The sequence below is a fragment of the Thamnophis elegans genome, chromosome 3, assembly GCF_009769535.1.
Source record: "Thamnophis elegans isolate rThaEle1 chromosome 3, rThaEle1.pri, whole genome shotgun sequence".
NCBI lineage: Eukaryota > Metazoa > Chordata > Lepidosauria > Squamata > Colubridae > Thamnophis > Thamnophis elegans.
In genome coordinates, this window is record NC_045543.1 from 60,374,591 (window position 1) to 60,394,319 (window position 19,729).

Consider the following 19,729-nt stretch of genomic DNA (forward strand, 5'->3'; position numbering starts at 1 on the left):
ACCGTCCAGTGCGATCCCACAGAGTTGGCTTCCTCAGGGTGCCATCGGCCAGACAGTGTCGGCTAGCGACCCCCAGGGGGAGAGCCTTCTCTGTGGGAGCGCCTTCTCTCTGGAATGAGCTGCCCCTGGAGCTTCATATAATGTCCGACCTCCGGTCCTTCTGACGCGCCCTAAAAAGTTGGCTTTTCTAGCAAGCCGGCCTGGCCTGAACAAAATAAAGTAAATGATTGATTAGTGTTAATTTTAAAAGAATTTTTTTAATGTTATTGTGAATCTTAATTGGGTTTGTTTTTTTAGATACTCCATCTAATTTTTTTAAAACTTTTGTAATATGTGGTTTTTTTTAATGTTGTATGCTGCCCTGAGTCCTTGGGAGAAGGGCGGCATATAAATCCAATAAACCAAACCAAACCAAACCAAAGTCAATGGAGACAGCAGATTCACTTAGCAACCCTGTTACTAATTTAACAACTGCAGGGATTCACTTAACAAATGTGACAAATGTAAAATGAGGCAAAACTCACTTAACAAATTTCTCACTTAGCAACATAAATGTGGGGCTCAATTGTGTTCTTAGGTTGAGGACTACTTGTACTTTGCCTAACTCTAGGCTTGAAAGGATTTCTCCAATGGGACCTGGTTCTGATGGACCCAGATGACTTTTCCAGAGATTCCACAATGACAACTCTGTATTGTTCCTTTCCCTTGTGGTAGAGATTAGATTAGATTCTTCCTCAATAATATCCCAAACTACTTTGACATTTCCCTTTATTTGTCTATGGAGAGATTCTCAATCATCCAAGTCCTGGTTGTTCCAAAGGTGCTTTCCCAAAAGGCAACTGGGCTTTGTACCTTTTGAAAAGCACCTTTGAGACCTCCTTTATTGTTGTAGTCAATACATGGATATAAACTTTACAATATTTTGCTTTGGTTTGGAAAAAGTTCTTGAGAATGGGCGGAAGCATAAATGAAGTACAATTCTTGAAGGGTTGGTAGGTTAGGAATGAGGATCCTGTAATGGGAGTTGGAAATGAATGAAGCTCTTGGTGTACCATCAGCAGATCCTCCCTGAACCCAAACTTAAAGCATTATACAATCCTAATATTTTAAGCTGCCTCTCAACGTAATACAGATAGCCCTTTGCTTATGACCACCATTGAGCCCAACATGTCTCTTGCTGAGACATTTGTTAAGTGAGTTTTGCCCTATGTTACAACCTTTCTTGGCCCAGTCATTAAGTGAACCCCTACAGTTGTTAAATGAGCAACACAGTTGTTAAGTGAATCTGGTTTCTCCATTAACTTTGCTTGTCAGAAGGTCACAAAAAGGGTGATCACACTGCAACTGTCTGAAATATGAATCAGCTGCCAAGCATCCGAACTTTGATCATACCACCGTGGGAGTGCTGCAACGGTCATAAGTGTGAAAAATGATCCTGTCACTTTTTTCAGTGCTGTTGCACTTTTAAACAGTCACTAAATGAACTGTTGCAAGTTGAGGAGTACCTCTATTTCATGCATCTGATGAAGTGGGCTCTACTTTATGCAGACGTATGCAAGAACAAGTTATTTAAAGTGCTCCAAGTTTCATTCAGTTTTGTTTGTTCAGCAGAACATGGCTAGCTACACCTCTGGAGCATCTGCCTTTTGAAAAACAAACATTTTGAGCCACTTTACTCACTCATGTTGTTGTGTCAGGTAACAACTGCTGCAATATACTTGTATATTGGGATTCGAAGGACAAAAGTATTTAAAAAGATAGTATAATAAATTAGTTCCCCGCATTCTAAGAAATATTTAATCTTTTCTTGAACAAAAGACCTGTAATAATTTTAGAATAATTAAATGTGTGGCTAATAACACACTAAGAACGGCAGTTTCTTTTTTCTTTTTACTGCAGTTATTAGACTTGTTGGGACTCGACCACAAAATCGCTTTGTAGATATTGTATCTCAGATGATGTTGAAAGCAGAGGCTCTAGCAAGACAATTTCATCCTATTGGTAAGACTGTTGAGATTGCTTGGTGATGTTAGTTATATGCTCCATTGATGTAACATAGTTTTGTAAAATCATCATTTTTTCCTGTGAACTGATCAAAAGCCATCTCTTTCTAAGAGCATTATTTTTTTAAATAAGATGTAATATATACATGTACATATAGACACACAGACATGCATAACATAGATACATTAATCATTACATAGTACAGTTAACACCATTCATCCCAAAAATTATAATTCAGTTCACTGTACTATATAGCTCTGAAATAAAATAGACTTTGTATACATATTATATTCCACAATGCATAATACAGCTGAATTTTCATTTCAAAATAGTATAAACTGCAGATTAAAGTACACTGTGTTATACAATTCACATTAAGAGCCATGGTGGTGCACTGGTTAAAATGCAGTATTGCAGTCTGCCAACTGCCAGCAGTTTGATTCTAACCTGCTCAAGGTTAACTCAGCCTTCCATTCTTCCAAGGTCAGTAGAATGAGGACCCAGATTTCTGGGGGCAATATGCTGACTCTGTAAACACTTAGAGAGGGCTGTGAAGCACAATGAAGTGGTATATAAGTTTAAGTGCTATTATTATGCTGTACAATTCACATTACTGCTCAGTATATTAAATATAGTACCTAAAACACAATACTAAACAATACAAATTTACCTAACACAAGACATAATGTCACATATTGCACTGTAATCCTAAAGAGAACTCAAAACATATTCTCTCTCTCTCTCCTTCTCCCCCCTCTTTTTATCTCTCACACATCTATCTCTTATCTCTCTATCATTATTTATCCATCCACCCATCATCTATTATTTCTCTGTCTATCGATTATCTCTCTAGCTTAATCTATCATGTTTATGTTTCCATCCAATTTGGACTATCATACACTGTGGACAGTGAAGTATTTATTTTACTTATTTATGTGGCCCACTCCTGTGACACAGGTAATTCTGGGAAGTATACAAGCATTAAAAACACACAAGTACAACTCCTGCTGCCCAAGGGTCAACAATCCCATTCACCAAAAAGCCACATTGATTACAGCAGTTCTCACCTAACCTGATCCAAAAGCCCAAGAAAACAACCAGGCTTTTGTTGGGGCCATCTGTATCTCTGGCAGATGCTGTTCTCCAGTGAGCAGCAGACAAGATTTTCTCAGACAGTGTAAGATGGTAGACAGTACACAACGGAATGTAACACAATGGAGTAGAAATAAGTGACTAATAATGGAAGGGAATATGTGGTAGGGCAAAGCAAGCGCCATGCAATTCATAGTATCAGATAACAATGCAGAGTAATATGTGTATGTGTGTGTGCGCGTCTCTGTGTGTGTGTGTATGTGTGTATGTATGTATGTATGTATATTACAAACCACAAAAAACTATACAACCATATGAAAGAAGACAGAGTGCACGGTACATTATAAACGCACGAAGCTCAAAATGACATGATGGTAGAAGAACTCCATACCACACAATGCTCTTATGTGCAATCTAATGTATACAGCATTTCATTTCTGTAACAAATGTGCATGGGTGACAAAGGAGGATAAAAGAACCATGATCAGTTTCAAGAAAAAAAACAAAAAACAAAAATCAAGGTCCCCAATAAAAAAACCCTCATAAATCACAACCAAACCAGAGTGCCATTAACATTGGTGTCTTCACCATCTTATCAAAGACCAGTATGCAATGATAGAGATCATATGTTCTAGCCTGGCTTAGAACAATACAATATGTAATACTGTAGATTACAATACGCCTTGAATCAGAATGTGAATAAAGAGATCTCTCTGCTCTTCATTGTAGGCCTTCAGTACGTTTTTAAACAAAAATCTTCCCTTCTCCATTAGATAACTTGTCTGTGATGAAGAACCAATGTTATGGGACCCAGAAATATGAGCAGTGGATCACCGATGTGCAGCAGAAAGCTGTGGTGTTACACTTTCCAAATAAGGAAGACGAGAGCCGAGTCTGCAGAGCTGTTTGTATTTGCACACAGCACCTCCGAGTAGGTAACCTCCTCCTCCTTGGGAAGCAACCATTTCTCTTGTCTTGTTGCTCTATTACAGGGGTGTCAAACTCTTGGGCCGGATGTGTCACAGCCTCCCCTGGTTTAGGGAAAGAGGGAAAAAGTCACGATATGTGACGACAACATGATGCTGCAAGTTTGAGACCCCTGCTCTATTGCCATTGAGTTGTGGTTCTCCTGTCCTGTTTCCTAATGTTTGGCATTATTTTAGTCAACAGTGTATTAAGAGTAATTTGGTTTAAGTGTTTTTTTCCGGTGAGAACGGTCTATCTGGGCAACCTGGTCTACCCAAATATGGAATGGAGCATACTGCTTTGGCTTTCGCCTATCTGCCCCAATCCAGGAGCCTTTGCAGGCTTCCATGACAAAGTATTTTGTGTTAAATTTAAATTTACGAGTATAGTTCTCCTCAGCTAGCCATACCCTTCTGGGATTCAAACCCAGGCCACATACATATTGGGCAAATGTATTAACCTCTAGGCCACAGGCTCTCCTCATTTTGTTGGCTGTACTCACTGGAAAAACACTTAATTTATCCCGTAGTACAGCTTACAAAGTGAGGAGAGTCCATGGCCTCGAGGTTAATACATCTGCCTAATATGCAAGCGACCCGAGTTGATGAGAGCGAAACAGCATGAAATAGCTATACTAGTCTCCCTTTATTTCTTTGTTGGTAAATTTAAATTTAACAGTACCTTGGTTTGTTACGAGTGTCAGATGACTGCATCAAGCACCAGTACATGTAATTCATCCTGTTCAAAATGATTGCATTTGTCAGAGAATTCATGACTGGCAGAGACATGGTAACCAGGTCAGCCAATGAATAGGACTTAGTAACAAGGTCAGCCAATGGGAGCTGAAACAGATTGGAGCCTGGGCGTGGTTTAGCCCTGTAGCTCTGAGTGCCGTGCAAAAGGAAACAGGAACTAAATTAGTCTGCTCTGCTGAAATGAAACTGAAATATATCCCTCCTCTCTATCGCATTGGAAGAATCTGCCTTTGGTATTGTGCATTTATTCATGTGTTATTATGTATCTAAAGTTAATGAATCCTGCTGAATCAGTTATCTGTGAGTGCTTATTGGATGTGATTTCTACAGCAAACTCTGACAGCATTACATTCTGGGTTGTTTTACTTACTGTCAAGTATGGGTAGTCCTCAGTTTACGACCACAATTGAGCCCAAAATTCATGTCACTAAGTGAGAAATTTGTTAAGTGAATTTTGCCCCATTTTATGACTTTTCTTGCCACATTTGCTAAGGGAATGACTGCAGTTGTTAAATCAATTGTGCTTCCCCATGGACTTTGCTTGTTTAGAAGATGGCAAAATGTGAGTCAGTTGTCAAGCAGTTGAATGTAAATCACATGACCATGGGGATGCTGCAATGGTCATAAGTCGCTTTTTTCACTGCCGTTGTAACTTTGAACTGTCACGGTCAAGCGAACAGAGGCATGAATTCCTCTGGTGTGAAAGACATAAGGTACATCAATACTTCCAAAGACAATATATATGACAGGCTCTATTGGGGATATGGAACAAAATTAAAAAAACAGAACTACAAGGAAATACCGATCTGGCTCTCCACCCTAGAAGTGGTGGTATATCCAAATCTTATCAACTGGGGAAAAATTGTGACATATAAGTGAACTGTTATAAGTCAAAGATTACCTTTAGTTTTTTCAGTTGCACCTTAAAATGCATTACAAAAAAAAAAAAAACCTTTGCTGAAAATGGGCAATTCCAATCTAGTGAAGGATCTCTCCTTTGAAATGCTGCATTTGGACTTCAAATCAGTTGCTTTAGGTTTGAATGAGGCTGCTTTGATCTTCCAGAATATGTCACAAATGTGAAAGATGATTGAAGGAAGTCGTTTGAATTCAGAATGATTCAAGTGTGAAATAGGTCACATCGCAACAGGTAGTCCTTGGGTTATAATGGCAATTGGGACCAGGTCTTAAAGGGTGATGTCACAGGATTGTGCTTAGCTATTTCCAGCAGTCCCTATGGCTCTCATTAAATGAAGACCTCATTTTAAGGGCTTCCCCTCCCCTTCCTCTCCTGAGTGTTGTTTGCTGCCATGCTTTTAGGATGACCTTTTTATGATATTAAAATAATGTAAATAATATTTCTTTATCACAGAAATACAATGATGCCTTAATCATCAATGAAGATGCCCGAACCAAAGATGCTTTGGATTTTCTGAAGGATTATTTTCAGGATATCAAAAATGCCAACTTTGATGATATTGAACGTCAATTGGTTTCAAATTTTGAAGGTGCTTTATATATATTAAAAAAAAGCCCTACATTCATGTTGCTTTGATAGGTCAAACATCTGTCTATTCCAACATATTTTGACTTTCAAAATATTTTAGAAGCAATAAAGAATATAACTGTCCTGTCTTCCAGTAATACTTCAATCCTCAAACAATATTTATCATTATCTATCTATCTATCTATCTATCTATCTATCTATCTATCTATCTATCTATCATCTATCCATCCATCCATCCATCCATCCATCCTCTATCTACTCTCTATCATCTCTCTGTCTGTCTGTCTGTCTGTCTGTCCGTCCGTCCGTCATTGCTGTTCCCTTTTTAACTATCCATCTCCCCAACAGGGACTCTTAAGTAAAGAAAATAGCAAACCAGAGATTTACATCTTGTAGTAGTACTTGATGGATCCATAAAGAGAACTTAGGTATATTTTTATTTCTGTAGAAGGTATGTGCAAGAAGGGGTTTTTAAAATATATATTTTTTAATTTTTTTAAAACACAAATAATACAAACAGTACGTATACAAGTGGCTACAAAAAAAAAGAAAGACAAAAGAAAAAGGGAGAAAATAAATATTCCAGTGCACTCCACAACCCTGGTGACCTTTCTTAGATATACAATATATTCCAATTGTGCCCTTATACCCTCCAAAGCAACATATATTCTTGAGTAGGTTTATTCTCTTTGCCTTCCACCAACATTGATTTTATAAAATCCCCCCATTTTTCATTGTAATTATATACTTTAATCATCCCTTTTTAAATTTCTGTTGTTAATTTATCATTTGTTGCCATACTCTAAATTTCATTATACCACTCATTTCTTTGAGTATCCCAATTTCGTCACCAATATTTAGCCATCACTAATCTAGCTGTCATCAAATTTACAATCAATTCCTTTTTTGTTTTGTTTATAGCCTGTTTTTCTACCAGCAACAATAATGCAATCCTCGGCGAATCTTTAGATTTACATTCAACAGTGCTCTGATTTCTCTAAACACCATGTCCCGTATTTTTTATGCACTATCACAAACCCACCACATATGTTTATATGTTCCAACCTCCTTCTTGCACCTCCAACAAACATTTGTATATTTACCATTATTTGATTTAATTTACGTGGTGTTAGGAGAAATAAATGGTAATGGTTAGAAAAATATTTGGAATAGAAGAGTATATAACCGTGATGGCGAACCTATGGCATGTGTGCCACAAGTGGTACGTGGAGCCATATTTGTTCCGGCACGTGCCAGCTGATTTTTTCATCCTTCCGGAGGCCTGGGCGAGGCAGTTTTCACTCTCCTCATGCTTCAGGAAAACCTCTGGAGGCTGGGGAGGGCGCAAAACAGCCACAGTGGGCCAACCAGTAGTTCATTCCCGAAGAAAGGGAGGGAGCGAAGGGAGAGAGGGAGCAAGGGGGGGGGGAATGGAACTGATCAAACTTTATCATAAACCAGTTCCAAGAATTAAAAAAAACAACTGATCCATACTGCCCTGGATGAAAGGTGAAATGCAAAATTATTGTAAATGATTTTTGAATCCTTTAGAAATGCAGCTACTGTAACTATCTATACAAACAAGGACAATAAAATGTAACTATTTATCTGTATGGTATTAGATTATAGTTTTGTAGGGAAGGTGTCCCTTTCCTTATCCATCCTTAGATAATTGCATTTTTGTCTCTCAGATAATTTGCAAGAACTCACTGCTGCTTCTGAGGATAAATCAAATGAAAACCCAAAATTGGAAGATATTGCAGAGATTTTGGGAGAGGCATATCATGTCGACCCTGAGACGCGCACTATTCTCTTCGTGAAGACAAGAGCACTGCTGGCAGTAAGAAACTCTTCCAACATGGAGGAAGCAGGATTTTTTTCCCATCCTGTTTTCTGCTATATGTGACTTAGCATTTAAGATCAGTTTACCTGTGTTTTGAGGTGGGTGGTGAATTTCCTATGGAATGGCACCACAATGCACTCTTCTAACTTTCTGGTAAGCTGCTGAAAGTCTTCTGCTCACTTGGTAGCATGATAAGAATGGGTAGGGTCAATTTTGACATCCCCATCCTCTTGTTTTTGCTGTTATGGTGTTGGTGATGAAAAAGAAATTACAGGTAAGACTTCAGGTTAGAATGGAAATTGGGAGTGGAATTTCCAACGTTAAGGAATGTGATGATGATGATGATGATGATGATGATGATGATGATGATGATTATTATTATTTAATACTGTAAAGCCCTTTCCAAAGATTCTGTGATTATGTACAAAAAAGGGCTATGCACAATCATGCCAGTCACATGTGCCAATTGAAACTTAGATCCCTGTTATCACAAATGAATTTTACAGGCATTGAAGAATTGGATAGAAGAAACACCTGAACTTAAGCATCTGAAGCCACAGGCGCTGATGGGACGTGGGAAAAGAAACCATTGTACAGGTGAGGCAACTTGGATGGACTGTATAGGTTACGGATGGGTGGCATACAGGTAGTCCTCAATGTATAATTGGGACCAGAATCAAGGTTGTTAAATGAGTCATGTCTGATTTTAAAACTTTTTGCCGTGGCTGGTAAACGAATCATGGCAATCATTAAGTGAAACCAACTTCTCCAGTGCTTTGGCTTCTAGGAAGCCAGATGGCACAGTCCCAAATAGTGATCACATGATCCTGACACTGTAATATGCATGCTGATTGTGAAGCATCTGAATTTTGATCATGGGGATCATGTGATAGTTATAAGTATTTTTCGGAGTATAAGACACACGGAAGTTTAAGATGCACCAAGGTTTTGAAAAGGCAAATTAAAAAAAAAGTAGGTAGGTAGATAAAGGGATAGAGAGAGAAAGAGAGAGAGAAATAGAGATAGATAGATAAATACAGTAGGTAGATAGGTAGGGAGAGAGAGAGAGAGAGTGTAGGTAGGTAGGTAGGTTGAGGGATAGAGAGAGAGAAATAGAGAGAGAGATACAGTATTTAGGGAGGGAGAGAGAGAGTAGGTAGGTAGGTAGATAGAGAGATAGAGAGGGAGAAATACAGTAGGTAGGTAGGAAGAGTGGGGGTAGGTAGGTAGGTAAATAGAGGGATAGAGAGAGGGAGAGGGAGAAATACAGTAGGTAGGTAGGTAAAGGGAGAGAGAGTAGGTAAGAAGGTAGGTAGGTAGGTAGATGATTCCAGGTGTACTTATCCATGTGCTGGAGAAGGAAATAGCTGACAATCTGCAGCACCTAAGACTTTGTTTCTGCTGGCACAGCACTTGATCCATGTAATTCTCATCAATCAGTTAAAGAGCTTTCCAAAAGGAAAAAAAAAAATTTGCACTTTGCAAACCTCCCCAAAACAGCCCGTTTTTTGCAAAAACGGGCCTGTTTTTTTCAAATAAAAGGCATAAATAGCCTTGGGGGGGCTTGCAGAGTGCTCCTGGGGGGGTGGGGGCCCAAAAACGAGCAAAAATTACATGCATGGCCTTATGGAGGCTTATAGAGTGCTGCTGGGGGCTGGGGGTAAAAAAACAGCCAATTTTTTGCTCATTTCTGCTCTCCCCAGCCCCCAGAAGCTCTCTGAAAACCTCCATAAGGGAATGCACAGCCATTTTGGTGAAGGGGTCGGGGCTTTGGGAGGCAAAAAATGCTTTATTTGATGTATAAAACTCACCCAGATTTTCAGCCTCTTTTTTGAGGAAAAAAGGTGCATTATACTCTGAAAAATACGGTAATTGGTTCGTGACTCTCCAAGACTACTTGCCAAGTTTTGAAGATATTGGCCTGTTAGCTCTCCAAGCCAGATAAGGTCTGTGACTGTAAATCCTCCCTTGAAAGACTTTGCTGGGTGTGAATGAGAGGAATTCACAGTAACTTAATAAAAAGAGTATTTTGTCGGGACAAGGAGTCTGCTTCGTGGTTTGGGGAAGCCTAGGTCAGAACAGTCAGAAGGTCACCAAAGGTGATCACATGACTCCAGGATACTGCAACCATCATAAATATGCCAGTTGCCAAGCATCCAAATTTTGATCATAGAACCATGGGGATCCTGCAACGGTCATAACTGTGAAAAAGGGCCATAAGTGACTTTTTTCAGTGCTGTTGTAACTTTGAACTTATCTCTCTCTTAGGCATGACCCTCCCAAATCAGAAAGGGACTTTGGATGCCTTCAAAACCAATGTGGACAGCAAGCTGCTAATAGCAACTTCAGTGGCTGACGAAGGGATTGATATTGCTCAGTGTAACCTGGTCCTGCTATACGAATATGTAGGCAACGTCATCAAAATGATACAAGTCAGAGGTAAGTTGGTGAAATTATTCTGTGAGAACCTGAATGTGGATATTTTAATTACAGGTAGTCCTCGACTTGCAATCAAAATTGAGCCCAAAATTTATGTTGCTCAGCGAGATAATTTTGTTAAGTGAGTTTTGCCCCATTTTACAACCTTTCTTGCCACAGTTGCTGAGGGAATCACTGAAGGTGTTAAATTAGTAACTTGGTTGTTAAGTGAATCTGGCTTCCCCATTGGTTTTGTTTGTCAGAAGGTTGCAAGAAGTGATCACATGACCCAGGGACATTGCAACCATCATAAATATAAATCAGATTGCCCAGCATTAATGTATAATATTTATATTACATTTCATTTCATTACATTACATTATTACATTACAATACTATACTATACTATAACTATAACTATAACTATAACTATACCTATACTATACTAATACTATACTATACTATACTATACTATACTATACTATACTATACTATACTATACTATACTATACTATACTATATAAATATAAACCAGATTGCCCAGTATTTTGATCACATCATTGTGAGGATGCCGCAAAGGTTGTAACTCACTTTATTCAGTGCTGTTGTAACTTTGAACGGTCACTTAATGAACTGTTGTAAGTCGAGGATTGCCTGTATATTAACTGAAGGTCATGCATTTCCACCCTAGGATGAGATATTATCAGATACATAGTGATTCAGCAAACAGTATTTTATTTGGGCCTATTATGCAAACACATAATAGTCACAATTGGCAAAAAATGCTTTTGACATTGGAGGCATTAAGTAATGCTTGGAAACATTGTTGCACTTCTCCAATCCAATTTCAGGTAGTCTTCAGTTAATGACCATAATTGGGAGCAGTCTCTTCATCATTAAGCAATGTCATGAAGCAAAAAAATCATGACTGTGCTAACTTTCAGCAGCAGTTTGGGCAATTCTGGTTTCTGTCATTAAGAGTGATGTCATTTGATAGGATTTGTGGTATGAAGCCAGCTTGGTACAGCATACCTTAGGAAGCACACAAGCGTCTTATACAATAGACCTGGTACATTGGCAGCCAAACTATTACTCTGCAATAGCATTGCGGTCTCCTGGCCAATGTAACAACACCATACATTGTTAAGAATAATAACACCGTGATTAGTGATTTCTCCCCCATTGACTTTGCTTGTTGAAAGTTGGCAGCAAAAGTTGCAAATGCTGATTATATGACTGGAGGATGCTGTGGTGCCAGCATGGCATGCTAGTTGCCCAGTGCCTAAGTCGCAATTACATGAACATTGAGACGCTGCAGTGGATGCAACTTTGAGGACACATTGTAAATCTCCCAGCATTGTTGTAACTTTGAAAGTCACTGAATGTGTAATTGCTAACCAAGCACTACCTGTATTCCTTGTCTGGGAGCCAACGTTAAAAAATTACCTGGATAATATTCAGTTAGTGTTCAGGCCTAGGCCTGGAAATATTAACAGTTTTGGCCAATTTGGCTAAGGATTTGCAGTGAGTGAGTAAGTGTGCACCTTTTGTTTCTTTTAAACCCTTTCAGCAATTTTCAGTGCCATCCATCACAGCATCTTTCTGTACTTACTACAAGAGTTGGGGGATGGTTGTTTTAAATAGCTCTGTTCTTTCATGAGTGGATGTGCTGTAGGGTTTGCCTTCTGTCTATCCCAACTCCCACATTTCAATAGCTTCATGAAGTGAAGTCATCTCCATCCTGGGCTGGGCTAAACACGCTATAAAGGTTCAATGGAAAGAATTAAATCGAATCACATTTAAGGTAGAAGTATAAAAGCCATTTCACCCTTATCTGCTTTGATTGTAATTCTGGATAGCATACTATTCCTCTTGTAGAGCAAATCTATAACCTGAGAATCCTCCTATATATTGTAGACATTGGTAAATAGATAGAGGCCATGACTTGAGCACAGGAAGCTCAAACTGCCCAAGGAGCTGCTGATACAATTCCTCTACAGAGGAATTATTGAGTCTGTCATCTGCACCTCTATAACTGTCTGGTTTGGTTCTGCAACCCAGCAAGACAGACACAGACTTCAGAGGATAATCAGAACTGCAGAAAAAAACAATTACTGCCAACCTGCCTTCCATTGCGGATCTGTACACTGCATGAGTCAAAAAGAGGGCCGTGAAAATATTTACAGACCCCTTGCAGCCTGGAAATAAATTGTATCAACTTTTACCCTCAAAATGACACTATAGAGCACTGCAAACAAAAACAGCTAGACACAAGAATGTTTTTTTCCCTGAACGCCATCACTCTGCTAAACAAATAATTCCTGATTGCTTATTTGTATCCTATGACTATCATTAAATGTTGTACCTTATGATTCTTGATGAATGTATATTGTCTTTTTATGTACACTGAAAGCATATGCATCAAAGACAAATTCCTTGTGTGTCCAATCACACTTGGCCAATAAAGAATTCTATTCTATTCTATTCTATTAGAGCCCCTTGTAATGTCAGTTATGGCTTCACTTGAAGTAGGCCTTGGCAACAATTAGAGGAGAGAAAGGGATTATAAGAGAGTAAATTGGCACACAAAAGGGAATACACTGGACTGTTTGTTAACTGTGTTTGTGGTTGCTAGAGCTGGCACCTTTCTTTCAATGTGTATTCCCCGTTGTGCTTACTCTTGTAATTCTTCCTCTTCAATTAATGTTAAGTACAAAGACTAGTTCCCTTCTTGGTAATTATGCCAGAGTGAGGTGAGCATTGAAAAGGGCAGGGGAGTGGGGGAAAGGGAAACCTGAAGTTAAAGGTTAGAAGCAAATAAAACATGAAGGTGTGGAACTGAACAAGTCTTTGCAGTTTCAAGCCAGAAAGCACAATCTTGGTTATGTAGTTTCTCACTTCATGACCACTTCCCTTAGTGATGAAACTGGTAGTCCCTATTCTGGTCACTAAAAAAAGGACTCCCTGTAATGTGCCATCTCCAGGTCGTGGAAGAGCAAAAGATAGCAAGTGCGTTCTTGTGACGAGCAAAAAAGAACAGGAAGAGAAGGAGAGATACAATTTACAAAAGGAAGAAATGATGAACAAAGCTATCGAAGAGGTACAGAGCTGGGATGAAAATATGTTTGCAAACAAGGTGAGCAATTTTTTTTAATGTGGCTTCCTTAATGTCTCATTCAGCCAAAGGGGAAAATTCTGTACTTTAAAAGGAGCCAATTCAAAGTCTGTTCAAATGCAGAATGGCTGAACCTGCCATTTTCTAGCATTGCTTACAAGGTTTGGTTGTCATTAATTTATTTTCAGGATTGGGGGGGGGGAGGTTGATTCATGACAACATTCTTGGGCTCTTGAGAGTAGTTGGTGCCTTATGACCTGCATTCCATCTTTCTCTCTCTACCCCAGATAAATGAGTTGCAAAAGACGCAAATAAAAATGCTAGATTCCAAGAAAAAAACGACAGAACCAAAACCCTGGAAAAGCAATCAAGTCCTTTTGTGTGGCAGATGCAAGAAGAAGGCCTGCAGTACGGAGGACCTCCGGGTGATTGAGGTAACCTGCTTTTGCTGCCTTCACTTCACAGTGCCTTTTTTGGCGGGATAAGTGTTGGAGGGTAACAGATCAGTTACGTTCCCGTTCAGTTCTGAATGAGGCCTGATTCAGTCCAAATCTGTGATTTGCGTTTCAAGATTTGAATCAAGAAAAGCTTTGTCCATAGACATGAATCAGGGAAAATATATGCCTGCATCTGCTTAATTTTTTGAGAGAAAATGAATGCCACAATGATAGAGGCTTTAGAGAAGTTTCTTAAAATATTTCTCTGGACCCCTTCCAGCTTTTAAAAATTATGGGGGACCCCCCAGCCTCCTTTTTGTTTGTTTGGGTTATATTTATTGCAATTAATCATATTGAAAATTAAAATCGACCCATTTGCTGCCACTTTCGTTTCCCACAATTATTTGATGGGATTTGATATTACATTATTTTTCAAAATTATTTGATGGGATTTTGATATTACATTATTTTTCACAATTATTTGATGGGATTTTGATATATTATTTTTCAACAATCTGGCAAATAATTTTGATTTTCCAGATTCCTGAGAATCAGATCATTCTTTAAAAAATGCAGCTTCAGAGGATATTCTTGCAAAGTTTCAGCTAGAAAGTGTTATGATTTTCATTGCTATATATACAGTATTTTTAATTGTTTCTCTGCACTTTATAATAAAGATGTCAGGACTAGGGTGCAGGAAACACAGCAAATAAAAGATATCTGTTTGATTTTTAAACTTCAAATCTACCCAAGGATTAACTTTTTAAAAATGGTTATTAAATCAAACCTTTCAATTGAATAAATGATTTAAAGCTTTGCACAGCTGAGTACACAGCATCATGAGTTTGGTTATATTTACACTTAAAAGGAGTAAAGAAAATAAATATTAGCATTGACTTGTCAAATTGTAAGGGTAAATCTTAGCCTTTTGTATTTCTGGTCATTGTAAGAACATTCAATGAGAGGCCCAGCCTTTGGGTTACACATATAGGTGGAGGTTCACCCTTTGGTAAATGGAGGTCTGACATTCTAATCCAGTGAAGGTTAACCTTTTTGATGTCGAGTGCTGAAACGTGCACGCAAATGCGCACACACATGCCCTAATCCTCAAAATGCAATACGATCACCCCTGTGCATGCGCACACGGTCCCTGTGCATGTCTTGCAATCTCCAGTCTCCCCCCCCCCCCAGCATGACCTACCTTCTCCTCCATCCCTGCCTCCCGCGCCTTCCCCGATCTCTGTAGTTTCTCCCCCCAGTGTGTCCTAGCTTTTTCCTCCATCCCTGCAGAGGCACCTGCGGAGATCAGGGAAGGCACAGGCAGTAGAAATGCAGGAGAAAGCTAGGGCGCACTGGGGGGGCAGAAACTGTGGAGATTGGAGAAGGCCCCATCCCCGTGCATGTGTTGAAGAGACCTGAAGACCAACTGGCCAGTGGGAGGTGCCCGCACATGTGCGGTGGAGCTGGGCTGGGGCGACAGCTGGTGTGCTCGCTTAGAGGGCTCTGCATGCCACTTGTGGCATGTATGCCATAGGTTCGCCATCACGGTTCTAGTCCCTTTGAAGTGATCAGATTGATGACAAGATCAAGGGTAATTGTCCCTATGTTAAATGCATATAGGTGAATTTTTCAATTGGATTGTGAATGCACAAGAGAGTTCAAAATATATCTCCCCCTCCACAACATTTTAAATGTTTCACACATTCATTCCACTTATTGTGGCTTTCGTGGTATGGGCTCATGATGGCGAACATATGGCACGTGTGCCACAGGTAGCACGTGGAGCCATTTGTTAGGGCACGTGAGACATTGCCCTGTCAGCTCCAGCGTGCATGCGCTTGCTGGCCCCCTGACATCAGCCTTCTTTTCAGGTGGGTTTTCACGCTCTGGAGGCTTCCTCCGGAGCGCGAAAAACCACCCCTATGAGCAAAATGGAAGTCACCATTCCTGACCCTCCGGGTTCCCTGTAGGGCCAGTTTTCGCCTTCCAGAGAAGGTGAGGGGGGGCGGTTTTCGCCCTCCCAGACTCCTCTGGAGCTGGGGAGGGCAAATTATTATGGGTGTGGCACACCTGCGCACAACTCCCTTGCGCTTCCCCCACTTTTGGCATGGGAGCCAAAAAAGGTTAGCCATCACTGGTATAGGCAATAAACAGGAAGGGTCATCAAAGGCTTGATTTTTAAGGTCTCAAAAACCATGTAATATCCACGCAAGCTCATAATCCAACAAATCCCACAAACCCCAAAGACCAGAAACAATAGCACTTGAGGATATGATCCAACTGAGATAAATTGCATTGCAGATCTCTGGAAAATGTCTCATGCTATTTCAGTGAGCAGGACTACAAGCTACCGTATTTTTCGGAGTATAAGACACACCCTTTTTCTCCAAAAAAGAGAGTGAAAATCTACGTGCATCTTATACACTGAATACATCATTTTTGGCCTCCCAAAACCCCACCCCCGCACATCCCATTTTTTGCAAAAATGGATGCGCAAAGGGTTTAGGAAGTCTGAAGAGTGCTCCTGGGGGCTGGGGAGGGCAAAAATGAGTGAAAAACTAGTGAAAAGGGGGCCGTTTTTCACAAAAAAATGGTGTTTTTGCCCTCCGCAGCCCCCAGGAGCACTCTACAGGCCTCCCAAACTCTCTGCACACCCCATTATTGTTAAAAACAGGCCCATTTTTCACCTCCCAAAACCCCCATGTGTCGTTTTTTCCTTGCCTGGCCCCCAGGAGCACTTTGCAGGCCTCCCAAACTGTCTGCATGCTCCGTTTTCACCAAAGGTGGGGCATGCAGAGGGTTTGGGAGGCCTGCAGAGTGCTCCTGGGGGCCAGGGAAGGCAAAACATTTTTTTTAATTTACCTCTTCAAAATCGTGGTGCGTCTTATACTCCGGTGCGTCTTATAGTCTGAAAAATACGGTATATGGGCTAAGGAGGAACTTTAAAAAAAACAACCTTGTCTTTATTTTTTTAAAAAGTGAACTAAATGAGCTCAAAGGAGTCATGCACAGATTTTTTTTTCTGTGTCAATTTCACGTAAAGATACATTGCTGAATTCGTACTACAAGGTGAAGTTTGGAATTTATCCAGTCCAAAATGAAACCTGAGCTAGCTGTGTCCATCATGAAAAAGCTCTTCTTGACATTCATTTGAGAGAAACTTGGCTTTGCCATATCAGAATTAAATGTTGGAAGCGGAACTGTAGAGGATAAATGGAGCTCCTTTGACTGCTACGGTTGAGGAAATTGACAACTGAATATGCACTTAATTTACCAAGAGGTTATTATCTAAGTTGACCTGAAAGCATGCAACCTTAAATTTCTGACTAATCCATTTATAAAGTGATATAGATAATGCTACATTCTGTGCTGTGTTCATTCTAGGAATCGCACCACACCGTTTTAGGTGAGAAATTTAAAGCACAGTATACCACCGGACCTCATAAGGCGGCAGGAAACTGCGGGGATTTTTATAAAAAAGGCAAGATGTATTGCCTCAATTGCCATCATGACTGGGGAATCATTGTGAAGTACAAGACCTTTGCGGACATGCCCATCATTAAAATCGGGAGCTTTTCCGTGCAGGATGTTGTTAGCAACCAGCAATTTCATTTCCGAAAATGGAAGGATGTTGATTTTGCAATGAAAGAATTTGATGTTGAAGAAATGCCTTAGAAAGTACGGTCTGTTCAAACTTCTGTTTATAATCTTGCATGACCTAGTTACATTCTATTTTAAAGTCAAATTGGTAACTAGGGTAATATTAACTTAGCCGCCCGGAGTCCTTCGGGAGTGGGCAGCATACAAGACAAGACAAATAAACTAAACTTTCCACTTATTCCAGTGTAAATTCAAACTCCAAGGTAGCTGTGATATCTCTGATTCTTAGTATGCTTCCATTAATCAGTGCTTCTTCAAAAAAAGCTGATCTGTTTCCATTGCTCTTTTGGTTATGCAATTTAATAATAAATGTATAGATTTAAAACTTTAAATGGTCCTTGTCCCTGTTGCAACATTTTATTGCTCAGAATTCCAAAGCATGTTCCTTTCTGATAAAGCAAAGGAGAATTTATTCTTTATCTTGAACCTCTGTTTCAGAATTCATACCCACAAAAGATTCTATTGATTTTTGAAAACAGGTTTGTTACAAAAGGCTTCAATCCTGTGGTCCCATGAATGAAGGCACATACGAACGAATGCACATATGCCGAAGAATAAAGAGCCAAGCCATTTAATCGTTCTAGCAATATTAAAATTTCAAGGATGGATTTTGATAAGCGCTTTTAATGCAATAATACAGGGTTAGTAACTTCTGAGGCAGGCAGGAAAAGAAACTGGTACTGTTAATTGCTGTATAAAATGTTGAAAAGGATCTAGCCTCCATATACATGGATGATAAAAGTTTCTGTCCCACCTACAAGTACAAAATAGAGGGATGAAATACAGTACTGTAGAAGGGATGAGTTCAAATATACACATAAATTAGGCTAGGGGCCAAAAGGTTAGGGTTGACAGTGTAGAAACACACCCTTTACAAGCCTCTCCCTTCAATTCTGCTGGAACCACATCCCCCAGGAGCCCCCGTCAGCCCTGAAAGACTGGATGTTGTAGTCCTAATATGCTTGGAAGGCACTATGCTGGGGAACACTGCCCATAATTCCCTTGTTACTGTATATTTTGTTTTTCATAATTACAGCATTTATAATTAATGAGCCTTTGTCCTCAGAAAAAGGTGGGTTTCTGGATATGAGCAGTGCTTCATTTGGGGGGTTAAGATGCCATTTTGCGAATCATATAGTTCAAGATGCCGCCATTACGAAAATAGGTGAGCTCCACGTCTGTGTCAAACCTCATGATGGCTTGAAAAGTTTTTCCTGTGTCCAACTGGGGAGAGACCATAGAGAACAAGGAGGAGTAAGGAAAGGTACAATGGTATAAGAAGTTCAAACAGGGACTTTTTAAAAAGAAATTATGCTAAAGCTCCAAAGAAATAAGATCTCCTTGGAAATAACATTACATCACCACACATACTTTTGGTTGTCCTCTTTGCAAGAAAATCTCTCCTAACATCTTAAATGAGCAATCCGAGGGATGGGGCCTATGGGAAACCATGTTCAAATGTGCACACACACTATTTCAACAACTGTCGGGCTCGGGGCTGTGCACATTACTTATTCCTGCAACACCCATTATTAAAATACTCATCTCATGCAGACCATCCCATTCAACACAGTGCTAAAAAGTTGCTTTTTCACTGAATTAAAAACTTGTTTATTCTGGGAGTCTGAACAGGGCTTCAGCAGCTTTGGAGAATAGACTGCTCTTCTCCTTTGTGGCAGCCTTTTAAATATTGAAACACTGCTATCATATCTCCGCTTTTCACTAGACTAGACATACCCAATTCCTGCAACTGTTCTTCATATGTTTTAGCCTCCAGTCCCCTAATCATCTTTGTTGCCCTTCTCTGCACTCTTTGAATTCAGTCCTTCAATAGAAACAAGCTTCCATGCGTGGGAATCCTGATTTCTCAAATAGCACTTAAGACTTGTATAGCCCTTTACAGCCCTCTCTAAGCAATTTACAGAGTCAGCA

At 39.7% G+C, this 19,729-nt stretch overlaps 2 protein-coding genes across 6 annotated transcripts in view; one reads left to right on the top strand and one right to left on the bottom strand.

Moving 5' to 3' along the window:
* DDX58 (DExD/H-box helicase 58) overlaps positions 1–18,557 on the top strand; it is a 35,242-nt gene extending 16,685 nt beyond the window's left edge. The window contains 9 exon segments of the mRNA XM_032213177.1: positions 1,900–2,001; positions 3,870–4,027; positions 6,190–6,325; positions 8,016–8,164; positions 8,674–8,764; positions 10,436–10,606; positions 13,570–13,721; positions 13,988–14,134; positions 17,522–18,557. Of these exon segments, the coding sequence (XP_032069068.1) occupies positions 1,900–2,001; positions 3,870–4,027; positions 6,190–6,325; positions 8,016–8,164; positions 8,674–8,764; positions 10,436–10,606; positions 13,570–13,721; positions 13,988–14,134; positions 17,522–17,812 (1,397 nt within the window). The 3' untranslated portion in view covers positions 17,813–18,557.
* The window catches only part of ACO1 (aconitase 1), a 75,354-nt gene continuing 74,026 nt past the window's right edge, over positions 18,402–19,729 (bottom strand). For all 5 annotated transcript variants that reach the window (XM_032213182.1, XM_032213178.1, XM_032213180.1 and 2 more), the window contains one exon: positions 18,402–19,021. In XM_032213182.1, the coding sequence (XP_032069073.1) occupies positions 18,908–19,021 (114 nt within the window). In that variant the 3' untranslated portion in view covers positions 18,402–18,907. The remainder of the gene's footprint in view (positions 19,022–19,729) is intronic.